General features: G+C 47.0%; 1 protein-coding gene across 2 annotated transcripts in view; it reads left to right on the forward strand.

The window, feature by feature from the left end:
- The window catches only part of LOC311133887 (uncharacterized protein), a 24,407-nt gene extending 6,630 nt beyond the window's left edge, over positions 1 to 17,777 (forward strand). For both annotated transcript variants that reach the window (XM_084167491.1, XM_084167492.1), the window contains exons 3-6: positions 8,495 to 8,583; positions 12,429 to 12,519; positions 14,209 to 16,255; positions 16,500 to 17,777. In XM_084167491.1, coding sequence (XP_084023617.1) covers positions 8,495 to 8,583; positions 12,429 to 12,519; positions 14,209 to 16,255; positions 16,500 to 16,596 — 2,324 coding nt within the window. In that variant the 3' untranslated portion in view covers positions 16,597 to 17,777. The remainder of the gene's footprint in view (positions 1 to 8,494; positions 8,584 to 12,428; positions 12,520 to 14,208; positions 16,256 to 16,499) is intronic.
- Positions 17,778 to 18,152: the final 375 nt, after the last annotated feature.

The following is an 18,152-nucleotide window of genomic DNA, read 5'->3' on the forward strand; positions in this document are numbered from 1 at the left end:
TACCATTTTCTACATTGTAGAATAATAGCGAAGACATCAAAATTATGAAATAACACATGGAATCATGTAGTAACCAAAAAAGTGTTAAACAAATCCCAAAATATTTGAGATTCTTCAAAGTAGCCACCCTTTGCCTTGATGACAGCTTTGCACACTCTTGGCATTCTCTCAACCAGCTTCATGAGGTAGTCACCTGGAATGCATTTAAATTAATAGGCGTGCCCTGTTAAAAGTTAATTTGTGGAATTTCTTTCCTTAATGTGTTTGAGCCAATCAGTTGTGTTGTGACAAGGTAGGGGTGGTATACAGAAGATAGCCCTATTTGGTAAAAGACCAAGTCCATATTATGGCAAGAACAGCTCAAATATGGAAAGAGAAACGACAGTCCATCATTACTGAAGACATGAAGGTCAGTCAATCTGTAAAATTTCAAGAACTTTCAAAGTTTCTTCAAGTGCAGTTGTAAAAACCATCAAGCACTATGATGAAACTGGCTCTCATGAGGACCGCCACAGGAAAGGAAGACCCAGAGTTACCTCTGCTGCAGAGGATAAGTTCATTAGTGTTAACTGCACCTCAGATTGCAGCCTAAATAAATGCTTCACAGAGTTCAAGTAACAGACACATCTCAACATCAACTGTTCAAAGGAGACTGCGTGAATCAGGCCTTCATAGTCTAATTGCTGCAAAGAAACCACTACTAAAGGACACCAATAAGAAGAAGAGACTTGCTTGGGCCAAGAAACTTGAGCAATGGTCATTAGACCGGTGGAAATCTGTCCTTTGGTCTGATGAGTCCAAATTTGAGATTTTTGGTTCCAACCGCCGTGTCTTTGTGAGACGCAGTGTAGGTGAACGGATGATCTCCGCATGTGTGGTTCCCACCGTGAAACATGGAGGAGGAGGTGTGATGGTGGGGGGTGCTTTGCTGGTGACACTGTCTGTGATTTATTTAGAATTCAAGGCACACTTAACCAGCATGGCTACCACAGCATTCTGCAGCGATATGCCATCCCATCTGGTTTGCGCTTAGTGGGACTATCATTTGTTTTCCAACAGGACAATGACCCAAAACACACCTCCAGGCTGTGTAAGGGCTATTTGACCAAGAAGGAGAGTGATGGAGTGCTGCATCAGATGACCTGGTCTCCACAATCACCCAACCTCAACCCAATTGAGATGGTTTGGGATGAGTTGGACCGCAGAGTGAAGGAAAAGCAGCCAACAAGTGCTCAGCATATCTGGGAACTCCTTCAAGACTGTTGGAAAAGCATTCCTCATGAAGCTGATTGAGAGAATGCCAAGAGTGTGCAAAGCTGTCATCAAGGCAATGGGTGGCTACTTTGAAGAATCTCAAATAAAATATATATTTTGATTTGTTTAACACATTTTTGGTTACTACATGATTCCATATGTGTTATTTCATAGTTTTGATGTCTTCACTATTATTCTACAATGTAGAAAATTGTAAAAAATAAAGAAAAACCGTTGAATGAGTAGGTTTGTCCAAACTTTTGGCTGGTACTGTATATATGTGTTTTTTTAACTGGAAAATAAAATCCAACAATCAATCAATCCAAACTGTGCAGCGGCAATTTGATAAATGGAAAAATACATCTGTTACAAAACACCAAAAAGTTTAATGACAATTCTGAGATTGTCAAGCCAAGCCTTTGCTACTGGGTAAGCCTACAAGGTAGGGAGGGATGTGTTTTCTGTTTGTCGAGATTGACAGTCTATTTATTGTGGTGTTGAAAACGCAAACCAAGATGTCTTCACTATTATTCTACAATGTATAAAATAGTAAAAATAAAGAAAAACCCTTGAATGAGTAGGTGTGTCCAAACCTTTGTGTCACGAATTCCGCCGAGACTGCTCCTCCTCCTTGTTCGGGCAGACTTCGGCGTTCGTCGTCCCCGGAGTACTAGCTACTACCGCTTGATGTTCTCTATGTTTGTTTGGTTTGGTCTTGTTGATGCACCTGTTTCGTCTTAGGTATTGATTAGGTCACCTATAAGTTTCCTTTGGTTTTGTTTGCAGGTGTGTGTTGTTGTCCGCCTGTCCGTTGGTTTACATTGTATTTTGTTGTTAGTGTACTTACGCACTGTTTGCGTAATCGCTCGCCTCCTGTGTTCGAGGCCCGTTATTTTTGCATTGTCTTGGAATTCTAGTAAAGCCATTTTGACTGAGCTTCTGTGTCCTGCGCCTGACTCCTACACCGCATCCACATCAGCTTTGTGACAGAACAACACACCCTACTATGGAGTCAGCAGGAGCAGCGGCGGCGACCGAGTCGCTGGAGGATCGGGTCAGCTGTCAGGACGCCAGGATCCAGCAACTCGGCTCCGCCATGCAGGAGGTGATGAACACCCTGCGCCGATGGGAAAGGGGAGGCGTGCCCACACCTCCTCCTACCTTACCACCACCATCGGCCAGCCCCACCATACCAGCTCCGGAGTCCCATGGGATTCGGCTCTCGCTCCCGAGGGCGTATGATGGCACCGCAGCCGGGTGTCAGGGGTTCCTCCTTCAGGTGGAACTCTACCTGGCCACCATACACCCGGCGCCCTCGGGATACGAGAGCGTTTCCGCCCTCATCTCCTGTCTCTCCGGCAAGGCGTTGGAGTGGGCCAACGCCGAATGGAGGGGAATAGACGCCGCTACCATCAGCTACGCGGAGTTCTCCCGCCGCTTCAGGGCTGTTTTCGATCACCCTCCTGAGGGTCAAGCGGCGGGGGAGCGTCTGTTCCACCTCCGACAGGGGAAGAGGAGCGCACAGGAGTTCGCCCTGGACTTCCGGACTCTAGCGGCGGATGCGGGGTGGAATGAGAGGGCCCTCATCGACCACTATCGGTGTAGCCTGCTTGAGGACGTTCGACGAGAGCTGGCCTGCAGGGACACCAATCTACCCTTCGACCAGCTGGTGGACATGTCCATCCGTCTGGATACCCTACTGGCCACCCGCGGACGTCCCGAGTTGGGGCCGTCCATTTCATCCCCCAGCACCTCCGAGCCGAGCCCTATGGAGCTCGGGGGTGCTGGCGCTAGAGAGAGGAGGAGAGCGAACCCGAGGGGGGCCGTCCCCTGCACCAACTGTGGCCGTGGAGGACACACTGCGGCTAGGTGCTGGGGAGGGTCTCCAGGGAGTCGGGGCAACAGGTCGCGCACTGGGGAGTCATTCCAGGTGAGTAGGCGCCCCACTCACCCAGAGCTCTCTGTTGTTCACTTGTGTATACCTGCGGTGTTTCCTCAGGTTGCATCTAATTCCCAGCATAAGGCGCGAGTCGATTCAGGCGCAGCTGGGAATTTTATTGATCAGAAATGTTGTGCTAAGTTAGGGATTCCCCTCCTGCCCGTTGATGCACCCTTCCCTGTCCATGCCCTAGATAGCCGTCCGTTGGGATCTGGGTTGATTAGGGAGGTCACAGCACCACTAAAGATGAAGACGCAGGGGGGTCATGAGGAACTCCAAGGAACCAAGGAAGCCCCAGCACCACGGGATACGCAGGAGAGTCGATCAGGTACGACTCTCCTGCGTATCCCGTGGTGCTGGGGCTTCCTTGGTTAATCGCCCATGACCCCACCATTTCGTGGCAACAGAGGGCTCTCAAGGAGTGGTCTGACCAGTGTGTTGGGCGATGTCTAGGTGTTTCCGTGGGGGCGACCACGGTGGAGAGTCCGAACCAAGTGCCCGCAATGCACATTTCCCCTGAGTATGAGGACTTGGCACTAGTGTTTAGCAAGACTAGGGCGACGCGATTGCCACCTCATAGACAGGGAGATTGTGCGATAAACCTCCAGGCAGGTACGGCACTTCCGCGGAGCCATGTGTATCCTCTGTCTCAAGAGGAGACGGCGGCTATGGAGACATATATAGCCGAGTCCTTGAGACAAGGATACATACGGTCCTCCACTTCCCCTGCGTCCTCGAGTTTCTTTTTTGTGAAGAAGAAGAATGGAGGGTTGCTCCCGTGTATTGATTATCGTAGTCTCAATCAGATTACTGTTAAATACAGTTATCCTCTTCCTCTGATTGCGACTATGACGGAATCATTACGCGGGGCGCGTTTCTTCACAAAACTGGACCTCAGGAGCGCCTACAACTTGGTGCGCATTAGGGAGGGAGATGAATGGAAGACAGAATTTAGTACCACCTCGGGTCATTATGAGTATCTCGTCATGCCATACGGGTTAATGAATGCTCCTTCGGTCTTCCAATCCTTTGTGGACGAGATCTTCCGGGACCTGCATGGGCAGGGTGTGGTAGTGTACATTGACGACATCCTAGTGTACTCTTCTACACGAGCCGAGCATGTAGCCCTGGTGCGCCGAGTGTTGGGTAGGCTGTTGGAGCATGACTTGTATGTCAAGGCAGAGAAATGTCTCTTTTTCCAGGAGTCCATCTCCTTCTTGGGTCATCGGTTGTCCGCGTCAGGGGTGAAGATTTTACATTTACATTTTAGTCATTTAGCAGACGCTCTTATCCAGAGCGACTTACATTACACTTTTTTTAATTTTTCATACTGGCCCCCCGTGGGAATCGAACCCACAACCCTGGCGTTGCAAACGCCATGCTCTACATCCCTGCCGGCCATTCCCTCCCCTACCCTGGACCAATTGTGCGCCGCCCCATGGGTCTCCCGGTCATGGCCGTCTACGACAGAGCCTGGATTCGAACCAGGATCTCTAGTGGCACAGCTAGCACTGCGATGCAGTGCCTTAGACCACTGCGCCACTCGGGAGACTAGATGGAGGTTGACCGTGTTTCAGCCGTGCGTAATTGGCAGACTCCAACCACCGTTAAAGAGGTGCAGCGGTTTTTGGGTTTTGCTAATTACTACCGGAGGTTTATCCGGTAGCAGCTCCCATCACTTCCCTGTTGAAGGGGGGCCCGGTGCGTTTGCAGTGGTCGGCTGAAGCGGACAGGGCGTTTGGTAAACTGAAGGACCTGTTCACTTCGGCTCCGGTGCTGGCGCATCCGGACCCCACTTTACCGTTCCAGGTAGAGGTGGACGCGTCAGAGGCCGGTATTGGGGCAGTGCTGTCGCAACGCTCAGGCACGCCTCCTAAGCTCTGTCCCTGCGCTTTTTATTCTAAGAAGCTCAGCCCGGCGGAACGGAATTATGACGTAGGGGACAGGGAGCTGTTAGCCGTGGTTCAAGCTCTAAAGGTGTGGAGGCATTGGCTTGAGGGGGCTCAACACCCTTTTCTCATTCTGACTGATCACCGTAACCTGGAGTACATCCGGGCAGCTAGGAGATTGAACCCTCGTCAGGCTAGGTGGAACATGTTTCTGACCCGGTTCGTGTTTAAGATAACCTACATCCCACGGTCCCAGAACGGTAAGGCAGACGCCCTGTCCAGGCGGTATGACACAGAGGAGAGGTCCATTGAGCCCACTCCCATACTGCCGGAGTCTTGTCTGGTGGCACCGGTGGTATGGGAGGTCGATGCGGAAATTGAGCGGGCGTTACGCACCGACCCTACTCCCCCAGAGTGTCCAGTGGGTCGGACGTACGTGCCGCTCGAGGTCCGCGATCGTCTAATTTATTGGGCTCATACGTCACCCTCCTCTGAACATCCAGGTATTGGCCGGACAGTGCACTGCCTTAGTGTTAAGTACTGATGGCCAACATTGGCTAGGGACGTGAGGGTTTATGTCTCCTCCTGCTCGGTGTGCGCACAGTGTAAGGCGCCTAGACACCTGCCCAGGGGGAAGTTACAACCCCTGCCCGTTCCACAACGGCCGTGGTCTCACCTCTCGGTGGACTTTGTAACGGACCTTCCCCCCTCTCAGGGGAATACCACTATTCTGGTCGTTGTGGATCGGTTCTCTAAGGCCTGTCGTCTCATCCCAATGCCGGGTCTCCCTACTGCCCTACAGACTGCTGAGGCTTTGTTTACCCACGTCTTCCGGCACTACGGGGTTCCCGAGGATATAGTGTCTGATCGGGGTCCCCAATTCACCTCTAGAGTCTGGAGGGCGTTCTTGGAACGTTTGGGGGTCTCGGTTAGCCTTACCTCTGGGTTCCACCCTGAGAGTAATGGGCAGGTGGAGAGAGTGAACCAGGATGTGGGTAGGTTTCTAAGATCATATTGCCAGGGCCGGCAGGAGGAGTGGTCGGGGTATATCCCCTGGGCAGAGATGGCTCAGAACTCTCTTCGCCACTCCTCTACTAACCTGACCCCTTTCCAGTGTGTGTTAGGGTATCAGCCGGTTCTGGCACCATGGCATCAGAGCCAGATCGAGGCTCCTGCGGTGGATGAGTGGTTTCGGCGCTCGGAGGAGACGTGGAACGCTGCACACGTCCATCTGCAGCGGGCCATCCGTCGGCAGAAGGCGAGCGCCGATCTCCACCGCAGTGAGGGTCCAGTATACGCACCTGGAGATCGAGTCTGGCTCTCGACTCGAAACCTGCCCCTTCGCCTGCCCTGCTGGAAGCTGGGTCGGCGGTTTGTGGGGCCATTTAAAGTCCTGAGGAGACTGAACGAGGTATGCTACAAGTTACAACTGCCTAATGATTATCACATTAACCCCTCGTTCCATGTGTCTCACCTCAGGCCGGTGGTAGCTGGTCCACTCCAGGACAGTGAGATAAGAGAGACTCCCCCGCCCCCACTGGACATCGAGGGGGCTCCGGCGTACTCCGTCCGGTCCATCGTGGATTCGAGACGTCGGATGGGGTGTCTACAATATCTCGTGGAGTGGGAGGGGTACGGTCCGGAGGAACGGTGCTGGGTGCCTAGGAGGGACGTTTTAGATCCATCCCTCCTGACTGAGTTCCACCGTAGTCATCCTACGCGCCCTGCTCCACGTCCTCCTGGCCGTCCCCGAGGCCGGGGTCAGCGCACGGCTGGAGCCCCACGTCAAGGGGGGGGTACTGTCACGAATTCCGCCGAGACTGCTCCTCCTCCTTGTTCGGGCAGGCTTCAGCGTTCGTCGTCCCCGGAGTACTAGCTACTACCGCTTGATGTTCTCTATGTTTGTTTGGTTTGGTCTTGTTGATGCACCTGTTTCGTCTTAGGTATTGATTAGGTCACCTATAAGTTTCCTTTGGTTTTGTTTGCAGTTGTGTGTTGTTGTCACCTTTGCCAAGATAATCCATCCACCTGACAGGTGTGGCATATCAAGAAGCTGATTAAACAGCATGATCATTTCACAGGTGCACCTTGTGCTGGGGACAATAAAAGGCCACTCTAAAATGTGCAGTTTTGTCACACAACACAATGCCACAGACGTCTCAGGTTTTGAAGGAGCATGCAATTGGCATGCTGACTGCAGGGATGTCCACCAGAGCTGTTGCCAGAGAATTGAATGTTCATTTCTCTACCATAAGCCGCCTTCAACGTCGTTTTAGAGAATTTGGCAGTACGTCCAACCGGCCTAACAACCGCAGACCACGTGTATGGTGTTGTGTGGGCGAGCGGTTTTCTGATGTCAACGTTGTGAACTGAGTGCCCCATGGTGGCGGTGGGGTTATGGTGTGGGCAGGCATAAGCTACGGACAATGAACACAATTGCCTTTTATCGATGGCAGAGATACCGTGACAAGATCCTGAGGCCCATTGTCGTGCCATTCATCCCCTGCCATCACCTCATGTTTCAGCATGATAATGCACGGCCCCATGTCGCAAGGATCTATACACAATTCCCTGGAAGCTGAAAATGTCCCAGTTCTTCCATGGCTTGCATACTCACCAGACATGTCACCCATTAAGCATGTTTGGGATGCTCTGGATTGACATGTACGACAGCGTGTTCCCGCCAATATCCAGCAACTTCACACAACAATTGAAGCGTGGGACAAAATTCCACAGGCTACAATCAACAGCCTGATCAACTCTATGCGAAGGAGATGTGTCGCTCTTCATGAGGAAAATGGTGGTCACACCAGATACTGACTGGTTTTCTGATCCACGCCCCTACCTTTAAAAAAAAGTTATCTGGGACTAACAGATGCATATCTGTATTCCCAGTCATGTGAAATCCATAGATTATGGCCTAATGAATTCATTTCAATTGACTGATTTCCTTATATGAACTGTAACTCAGTAAAATCTTTGAAATTGTTGCATGTTGCATTTTAATTTTTGTTCAGTATATTTATATTACGGACTCAAACATTGCTCGTTCTGATATTTCTTCGTTTTTTTCTTTACATATTGGGGTAATGTGTGTATTGTTTGGTATTACTGCACTGTTGGAGCAAGAAGCATAAGCATTTCGCTGCACCTGCGATAACATAATTTGTCTTTAGTTGTTGTCAATGCATTAGGCACACATTACTTTCCCACATAATAGTTTGTCAAGAATTATGAGAACTGCAGACAAATGCCGTAACTTATTATGTACATGCATAATTACACTAGATGCAGTCACTAGACTGCATCTCCTTTCAGAGCTGCGCTGATCGGTTTAATGGTAGACTTGTCGGTTTTTCATCTGTACTGTAGACTTAAGCAGTGTGTTGTGCTTTTCTTTCTTTTCTTTTAGACAGTGTTGAGCTCGTGTTGGATTCATCAGCCATTCCTGAATCAGGCACTGCCAAAGTGAGGTCTAGACCCACAGTCAAGCACTACATGGTAAGTTCCAATAACTCTGCATGATGTGTGGAAAAAAATCTATTTGATTCTAATATATACTTAAAATCTACATTTCAACACTGGAGACGGTGTTGCAGCTTTTATTGAGACTGCTGTTAAGCTTCTACAGTGCCTTGCAAAAGTATTCATCCCCCTTCACGTTTTTCCTGTTTTGTTGCATTACAACCTGTAATTTAAATGGATTTTTATTTTGATTTCATGTAATGGACATACACAAAATAGTCCAAATTGGTGAAGTGAAGTGATTTTTTTTCTCAAAATTTCAAAATGTTCAAAAATATAAATAACGGAAAAGTGGTGCGTGCATATGTATTTGCTATGAAGCCCCTAAATAAGATCTGGTTCAACCAATTACCTTCAGAAGTCACATAATTAGTTAAATAAAGTCCACATGTGCGCAATCTAAGTGTCACATGATCTGTCACATGATCTCAGTGTATATATACACCTGTTCTGAAAGGTCCCAGAGTCTGCAACACCACTAAGGAAGGGGCACCACCAAGCAAGCGGCACCATGAAGACCAAGGAGCTCTCCAAACAGGCCAGGGACAAAGTTGTGGAGAAGTACAGATCAGGGTTGGGTTATTAAAAAATATCTGAAACTTAGAACATCCTACGGAGCACCATTAAATCCATTATTAAAAATGTAAAGAATATGGCACCACAACAAACCTGCCAAGAAAGGGCCGCCCACCAAAACTCACGGACCAGGCAAGGAGGGCATTAATGAGAGAGGCAACAAAGAGACCAAATATAACCCTGAAGGAGCTGCAAAGCTCCACAGCGGACATTGGAGTATCTGTCCATAGGACCACTTTAAGCCGTACACTCCACAGAGCTGGGCTTTACGGAAGAGTGGCCAGAAAAAAGACATTGCTTAAATAAAAAAATAAGCAAACACGTTTGGTGTTCGCCAAAAGGCATGTGGGAAACTCCCCAAACATATGGAAGAAGGTACTCTGGTCAGATGAAGGAAAACACTATGTCTGGCGCAAACCCAACACCTCTCATCACCCCGAGAACACCATCCCCACAGTGAAGCATGGTGGTGGCAGCATCATGCTGTGGGCATGTTTTTCATCGGCAGGGACTGGGAAACTGGTCAGAATTGAAGGAATGATGGATGGCGCTAAATACAGGGAAATTCTTGAGGGAAACCTGTTTCAGTCTTCCAGAGATTTGAGACTGGGACGGAGGTTCACCTTTCAGCAGGACAATGACCCTAAGCATACTGCTAAAGCAACACTCGAGTGGTTTAAGGAGAAACATTTAAATGTCTTGGAATGGCCTAGTCAAAGCCCAGACCTCGATCCAATTCAAAATCTGTGGTATGACTTAAAGATTGCTGTACATCAGCGGAACCCATCCAACTTGAAGGAGCTGGAGCAATTATGCCTTGTAGAATGGGCAAAATCCCAGTGGCTAGATGTGCCAAGCTTATAGAGACATACCCCAAGAGACTTGCAGCTGTAATTGCTGCAAAAGGTGGCTCTACAAAGTATTGACTTTGGGGGGGTGAATAATTATGCACGCTCAAGTTCTGTTTTTTTGTCTTATTTCTTGTTTGTTTGACAATAAAAAATATTTTGCATCTTCAAAGTGGTAGGCATGTTGTATAAATCAAATGATACAAACCCCCCAAAAAACTATTTTAATTCCAGGTTGTAAGGCAACAAAATAGGAAAAATGCCAAGGGGGGTGAATACTTTCACAAGCCACTGTAGGTGTTGTTCTCCTAACACTTCAAGATGAACATCACATGGAATTTGTTATAGGGCTTGTCTTTAGTTGTTGTCAATGCATTAGGCACACATTACTTTCCCACAAGTCTGCTGAATTGTGAATTATTTCTCAACAAGGCCTTTGTAGTACCTGAAAGAGAAACTGCATTGCCTCATGAAGGGCATTCCTGTAATCATTGATCACTGTGACCACCTCAGAGTCAGACCCATTACTCACACCTGGTCAATCTGAAAGCATACTTTTCTAACCGGCAGATTTCACTTGCACAGGCTATTCACATGTATAAAGAGGGAGTAACCGAAGTTTACTTGCAGGTAGGCTATCCATGTGACGAGGGTCAATTTGTTTGCGTGTTGACCCAGTCTTCTCAAGTAATTTCTGTCCTCAGAAATTCTCACCCTATTTACTTAGACATTCTCATGCGGGCACAATAACTATAAGAATGTCACCTTGGTTCACACAATCTTGGGTCTTGTACTGTCTGCCACAATGATGGCACCTAGCTCATTTGCCCTCGATTCAACATGGTGTCCCTGTAGGTGATCCAGAAAAGCTCAGCCGTATCTGATTTTTTAAACAAGTTGTACTATGTTGTTATTTTGTTGTAGGTATGAAAGCCTACCTCAGAAAGGGAAGTGTCCTATGTGACTGCTCCTCTGGTATGTGTTAGATGTGCCACACCCAGCAGCACAGGGGTTGGACTGCTCTGACTGACTGCTCTGATTTTCACCAGTGAGTCATGGAAAAGAAACATAAGGAATTAAGCCGGTTCAGAAACTGCATTTAATGCCGCACCCTTCGCCCCTTGTGAAATGTTCATGCCTTTGCAATGAGCTGCCTGCTTCAATGAATAGTCTGCAATCATGAGATATTTAAGGCATGACATAAGGGAGGTGTTCTGTTCACATTAGATGTTTTAAAGATACAGTGTAACCGAGGTTGTTGAGAAAGGACCACACCTGAACCTTTTCCACTAATAACTTAATATTTCCACAGCTGAATGAAAGTTATTTATGTGTCCGCTGCCTGAACTTTGGAGTATTGCGTGTACCATGTGAAAGTTCTAAACAAACCAAGTGGTGGTGGCCTAACCATCAGGCCAATGGCAGTAACTTGATTACAGTTTACAGTTACAGGGGTGAACCTAACTTTGGATTGTTTTGCTAGATTAGAGGCCCTCAGGCCCAGTATTGGGTAGTTACACTGGTCAATGTGTTTTTTGGTCTGTAAAAGTGACTTCCAGTCCCTGTGTAGGGTGATTCTGACCACAGTCTATCAGATTTGGAAGGGCATATCTCTGTTCTGTCTGCAGGGCATGTGTGTGTCAACACAGTCTGTGTTTATTTATAGTGGTGTTTGGGCTGTGATGAGAACGGTCAGTCACACAGGCAGGCAGCAACATGACGGCACATCCCTTTTTCTCAGAGGCAGTCACACCCACTTAACGTTTTCTTACGTGAAGAGATGGGAGTGTTGCCTGTGCCTTGCCCATACAACGCCCTGCCTGTGGATGAGGCATGACAGTGTGGCTACAAAGGCAGTAATGTCGTGAAAAGGGCCCAGAACTGGGCTAGTAAGCTTCAGCTAGTGCCTAGCAAGGGGTTAGATACAGTATACCAATGGAAAATATATTGCTGAATCATTTCAAGTGGGGTGCTCAGTGCCCAAATGAGACTATGTTAGAGATCCTGTAGCCTCAATCTACACAAGGAGGCTTTGCCGTTATAGTAAAGGACTCCAACTGCTGGGAAGACTAAAAGGAATTTTGGATTTAATGTGCCTGGCCTTCCTCTGTTTTTGGTAATTGACACTACTTGTACACTGATGTACTTGTTTGTTTCCTGAGTGTAAGGTTTAGTAAATTAATAGTTTTTGCATCAGTGGTGTCATCACGCAACAAACATGCTAACCTGTTCTAAGGTAGATGCAAGTAGTAGTTTGGATAACAGATTGGATCACTGCAAGCCATAGTGTAGTCTAGAAGAAATCCAATCCATTCCCTTCCTCTCACACTCAGTTCCTTGTACAATCTCAGGGTGAAATGTAAACAGTCTGATGGCTTTTGTCCTTGTTTCCCACAGTCCTCCTCTGACATTGTGCAAGGGTTTGCTGTCCCAACACCCAAAGTTCCTGTCCTCCCATCTTTCAACGGACCAAAGATAAACAGGGCAGGTGAGGGTCTGCCAAAAGTCTCTGTGTTTCCCAGAGTTAAGCTGTGCAGCTAAATAATTTAAGTTTCCGTGAACTTAAGCCTTAGTGCTGGTTTTAGACAGAGATCAAATTTCAGCACAAACTCAAAGCAACTCTGTTTTCATAAAGGGCTTAAATATATAGAGCAGGTACAGTGCCTTCAGAAAGTATTCACACCCCTTGACTTATTCCACATTTTGTTGAGTTACAGCCTGAATTCAAAATGAATGAAAGTGAAAACCATGTTTTTAGAAATTTTAGCGAATGTATTGAAAATGAAAACAAAATTCAATTTACATAAGTATTCACACCCCTTAGCTATGACACTCCAAATTGAGCTCAGGTGCATCCAATTTCCTCTGATCATCCTTGAGACGTCACTACAACTTGATTGGAGTCCACCTGTGGCCAATTCAATTGTTTGGACATGATTTACAAAGAAACACATCTGTCTATATAAGGTCCCACAGTTGACAGTGCATGTCAGAGCAGAAACTATACCATGAAGGCCAAGGAGCTGTTCTTAGAGCTCCGAGATAGAATTGTGATGAGGCATAGATCTGGGGAAGGGTATAAAACTATTTCTAGAGTGTTGAAAGAGCACAGAGGTCTCCATCATTGGGAAATTGAAAAAATATGGAACTACCCAGAGCTGGCCGTCCAACCAAACTGAGCAACAGAGCAAGAAGGACCTTGGTCAGGGAGGTGACCAAGAACCCAATGACCACTGAGATGGGAGAACCTGCCAGAACACCAGTCTCTACAGCACTTCACTAATCTGGGCTTTATGGGAGAGTGGCCAGACAGAAGCCGCTCCTGAGAAAAGGCACATGACAGCATGCCTGGAGTTTGCAAAAAGGCACGTGAATGACTAAAGGCAAAAGATTCTGTGGTCTGATGAGACAAAAACTCTTTGGCTGGAATGCAAAGCGCTGTGTCTGGAGAAAACCAGGCACAGCTCATCACCAGTCTAACACCATCCCTACCGTGAAGCATGGTGGTGGCAGCATCATGCAATGGGGATGCTTTTCAGTGGCAGAGACTGGTAAGGATAAATCTGTGGAAAGACTTGAAGATTGCTGTTCACCGCCGCTTCCAATCTAACTTAACAGAGCTTGAGAAAATCTGCAAGGAAGAATGGGAGAAAATCCACAAATCCAGATGTGCAAAGCTGATACAGACAAACCCAAGACGACTCAAAGCTGTAATCGTCGCCAAAGGTGCTTCTACAAAGTATTGACTCAGGGGTGTGAATACTCATATAAATAAGATATTTCTGTATTTAATTTTCAATACATTTGTAAAAATGTGTAAACATGTTTTCACTTTGTAATTATGGGGTATTGTGTGTAGATGGGTGAGAAAAATTATAATTTCATCCATTTTGAATTCAGGCTGTAACACAACTAAATGTGGAATAAGTCAAGGGGTGTGAATACTTTCTGAAGGCACTGTAGATGTTTGTCTAAGATCTTGAACAAGAACACTATAAAAAACACCCAAGCAGCCATTCACAAGCATGTTTGCAGAGTGGGAGGGTACAGATCAAATGTAATTTAATCAGTTTCACCATTATTCAGGCCAACCAAAACAAAAGTAAAATAATTTACTTTGACAAGTTAAATCAATAAAATACTTGTCTCTGATGGTAGTTCTCCCTCTTCTTTATAGTAAATGGCGATCGGTTTTCCAATGGATCGGCTATATCTGTACCTGATTTGGTGGAAGGGGAGATATTTATTCCACCTCCCCCTACAATGGCACCCCCACCCCCTCCACCCATGTTCATCCCTCCCCCACCAGATTTCTTGGGTGACTTGGACTCCATTCAGCCTCCCTCCATGCCCCCTCCAAAACCCCCATCAAAACCACCATCAGTGGTTCCATCTAAAGAGTACGAGGATTTCACCTCCCTGAAACCTCCACTTATGCATCCCCCGAAGCCCCCGTCAACTTCCTCCAGTGCTTCTAGTTCCTCTTTGTCCATTTCTACACCACCACCGACCACTGTCCCTGATTTTACTGAGCCCCCAAAGTTTGCCCCTCCACAGCCCCCTACAGACATGAGGCAAGCTGCTCTGAAAGCCCTGAAGACCCCGCCTCCAAAGCCAACGAGGCTGTCCTCCATCCACAGCATTGACGAACCCCCCCAGTTTCCAGCCCCAGCTTCCCTTGCACAGATCCCGACACCCTCCAGCTTCAACCCCCAGAACACAGCTAAGCTCTACAGTGTTCCTAAGACTGGCATTCTAGGTAGGCAGGTGGACTGTGATAATAGGCCCAAGCAGATCCTACTCCTCCAGGTCAATGGGAAAGCCCCCTCTGTGGCACCACCAGCTAAGCCAGCCCGGAGAAATAGCTCAGGTATGCAGCTGGAGCAAGACCTGCAGGACTTAAAGGAAAACTTGCAAGCCACCCTTCCAGGCCAACCCACCCCACCCAAGACTTGGGAGGAAGTGAAAGTGGAGCCTTTGCCTTTATCAGCACAACAGGGTATCAACAAACCTGCCGCAACGCCCCCTAAAATGTCACCCAAGCTTCAGAAGGTGGTCACTGCCTCTGTAATCACAGAGGCTAGCCAGGTCAAGCAGGAAGCGTCTCCAGGCCGGAATCGCAAGTTCAGTCCTATGCTGGACCATAAACTACGCAACCTAAAGGCCAGTGAGGTCACTGGGATGAGGGAGGGTCCTTCTGCTTCCCCCCTGGCTCTTCTCATGGCAGCTAAAGAGCGAGAGAAGCACAGGTCCACTCTTTCCCTTGAAAACAGCACAAAGAGTAATGAGCCATCAACCAGCATCCAGCACAGTGAATCCAATCCCAATTCTTTCACCGTCATCCCTAGGTCCACCTCATTCACTTCTGTAACCTCACAAGATAAACCACAGTCTGTGGTCCCACTGGTGATCCAAACTCCAGCAAAACCCCAGATTATTGAGTCAGTGGTGAAGGGGCCAATTGCAAATCCAGTAGTTCAGAGGATTCTGCCCACCTCTAGATCCTCATCCTCCAGCAGTCTAGCCGTGGAGAAGCAAAGTGGAGAGCAGAGGACTCCTTCACCCTCTAGCCTTGTCAGGGATGAAGAGAACAGGGAGGACCTATGCATGCCATTACTCCCTCCCCCTCCCGAATTCGATGACCATGATGATGTCGTGGACTCTCCCCCCAGCTCGCCTCCACCTGACCCTCCCGTGAAGAAGGTCCTGCCCCCCACTCCCAGCCCTGTCCTTCCAGTCCAGTCCCCCACTGCCACCCCTGTCAAAACTCCCTCCCCTCTGCCTCCGCCTCCGCCTCCCCCTCCAAAACCCAAATCTCAAAGCCCTCCCAAATTCCCACCTCCTGTCATGGAGATCAAACCCAAGCTGCCTGTTCAGACCAAACCCAAGCCACCTCCCACCCAGGGGCTCTCCTCCCTCTCAGCCAGCCAGGCCACGCTCCAGAGCATCCTGCAGAAGAAGATGCTAGAGATGGACCGCAAAATGGACAACAAAATGCTGGCCATGAAGGAAACAGACTCTGATGACTGGGGGTCTCCCTTGTCTGATGAGGAGACCAAGGTCCCTGTTGTCCTCAGAGTCACCCCGAAGAACCCTGTTATCACCGCAAAGAGCAAGAGTGCCACCATGCCAGCCAAAACACAAGGCCTGGACATGAAGGAGCTGGAGACAAAAATGGCCATGAAGGCTCAGAGTTTGTCAGCGCCATCAAAAGTTCCCACAAGGTAGGACTTGCTCGCTGTCCTTTATCTTTATTTGTCTGTTTGGCTTTTTAACAAAATGTGAAAAAAACAAATCTTTGTTATGGTTAAGGTTAGGGTGTTGTGACTTAGTTTTTGTTTGTCTAGTAGTATCCCTAATTGCATGTTTTGACTCACAGTAAAGAATGTTAGCTAGATGTATTGTTAAATGCAACAAGATCAACCTGATATGTTTAAATGATTAATTATTTATTCCTCTACTTTTTAGCAATGGGCCACAGTCAAAGCAGGCGTGTGGCATGACTTTCATGGTACAACCCGGAACCAAACAACCAATCACTGTTGTCAGCAAAGGGGACTCATGAGGAGCCAACTCCAAATTATACCACACATACTGTACCATACAGCCCCTGTCAAGGGCAAGGACAATGGAAAGAGAGGGCACCTTAAATACTGCTTAAAATTGATATAACCAATAAACACTGAGCACATATGCCAAGGATGTTTTCACCAAGCCCCTGGAGAGAGGACACAAACAATTTGCTCTGCATTTGTCTAGAAAAGGTTTTGCTGTACCACAGCACATAAACCTGCCCTCCAGAGGTACTGTGTCAAATAGCTTTTTGTCTAAGTGCCAAAGTCTAAAGAGTGGGTGGACCATGTTGGAACAGCTTTCAACAGTATCTTTGACTGCTACGGTTTAATCAGTGCAAGTACACATTGCCTTATTTTTACCTCTGGTATCGGTCTGACCTAATAGACTCAAAGCAGAGTGTGAGGAGGCTGCTCTTAAAACTAGGAGCTGTAATTTGCCAGCCTTAATATCAGTGGTGGAAAAAGTACCCAATTGTCATACTTGAGTAAAAGTATAGATACCTTAATAGAAAGTTACTCAAGTAAAAGTGAAAGTCACCCAGTAAAATACTACTTGAGTAAAAGTCTAAAAGTATTTGGTTTTAAATATACTTAAGTATCAAAAGTAGAAGTAAAAGTATAAATAATTTCAAACTCCTTATATTAAGCAAAGCAGATGGCACCATTTTTTTGTTTTTAAAATGTACGGATAGCCAGGGGCACACTCCAACACTCAGACATTATTTACAAAAGATGCATTTGTGTTTAGTGAGTCCGCCAGACCATAGGCAGTAGGGATGACCACGTGTTATCTTGATAAGTGCATGAATTTAACAATTGTCCTGTCCTGCTAAGCATTCAAAATGTAACGAGTACTTTGGGTTTTCAGGGAAATTGTTTGGAGTAAATAGTACAATATTTTCTTTAGGAATGTAGTGAAGTAAAAGTAAAAGCTGTCAAGAATATAAATAGTAAAGTAAAGTACAGATACCCCAAAACACTACTTAAGTAGTACTTTAAAGTATTTTTACTTAAGTACTTTACACCACTGCTTAATATACACCGAATAATTCCATGCATCAAAAGGATGTTTATATAAATGTCTTGAAGAGTTACTATAAGGATGTGTACAGATTGTTTTTGCTTATGTTTCCATTGTGTCACAGTACCGCTACAATACATTAAGAACACACATGTTGTATATTGTTCACTATACTATACTTAACAAGGGTGCCACAACTATGTAAACTGTGTTTATCAGTTATCTTTTGATCATCTACTTCGGTCAGGTGAGCAAGATATGTTCCATACAATGGATGACTAAATAGAAGCAAAACAGATGTCGCCATTTACCACATAAGGACAGGAGAAGTAAGATTTGGTCTCCATGGTCTGTAGAACCTACACTCAGTTGTCCGTTTATTAGGTACACCACCCCGTTCACGAAAATAGTTAGCTCCTACAGACAGTGAGTCAAGTGGCCGTGGTTTGCTATATAACTGAACATTAGAATGGGCAGAACGAGTGATCTAAGCAACTTTGAGCGTGGTATGATCGTTGGTGCCAG

Source organism: Coregonus lavaretus, assembly GCF_964263955.1.
Source record: "Coregonus lavaretus genome assembly, chromosome: 8".
Classification (NCBI taxonomy): domain Eukaryota; kingdom Metazoa; phylum Chordata; class Actinopteri; order Salmoniformes; family Salmonidae; genus Coregonus; species Coregonus lavaretus.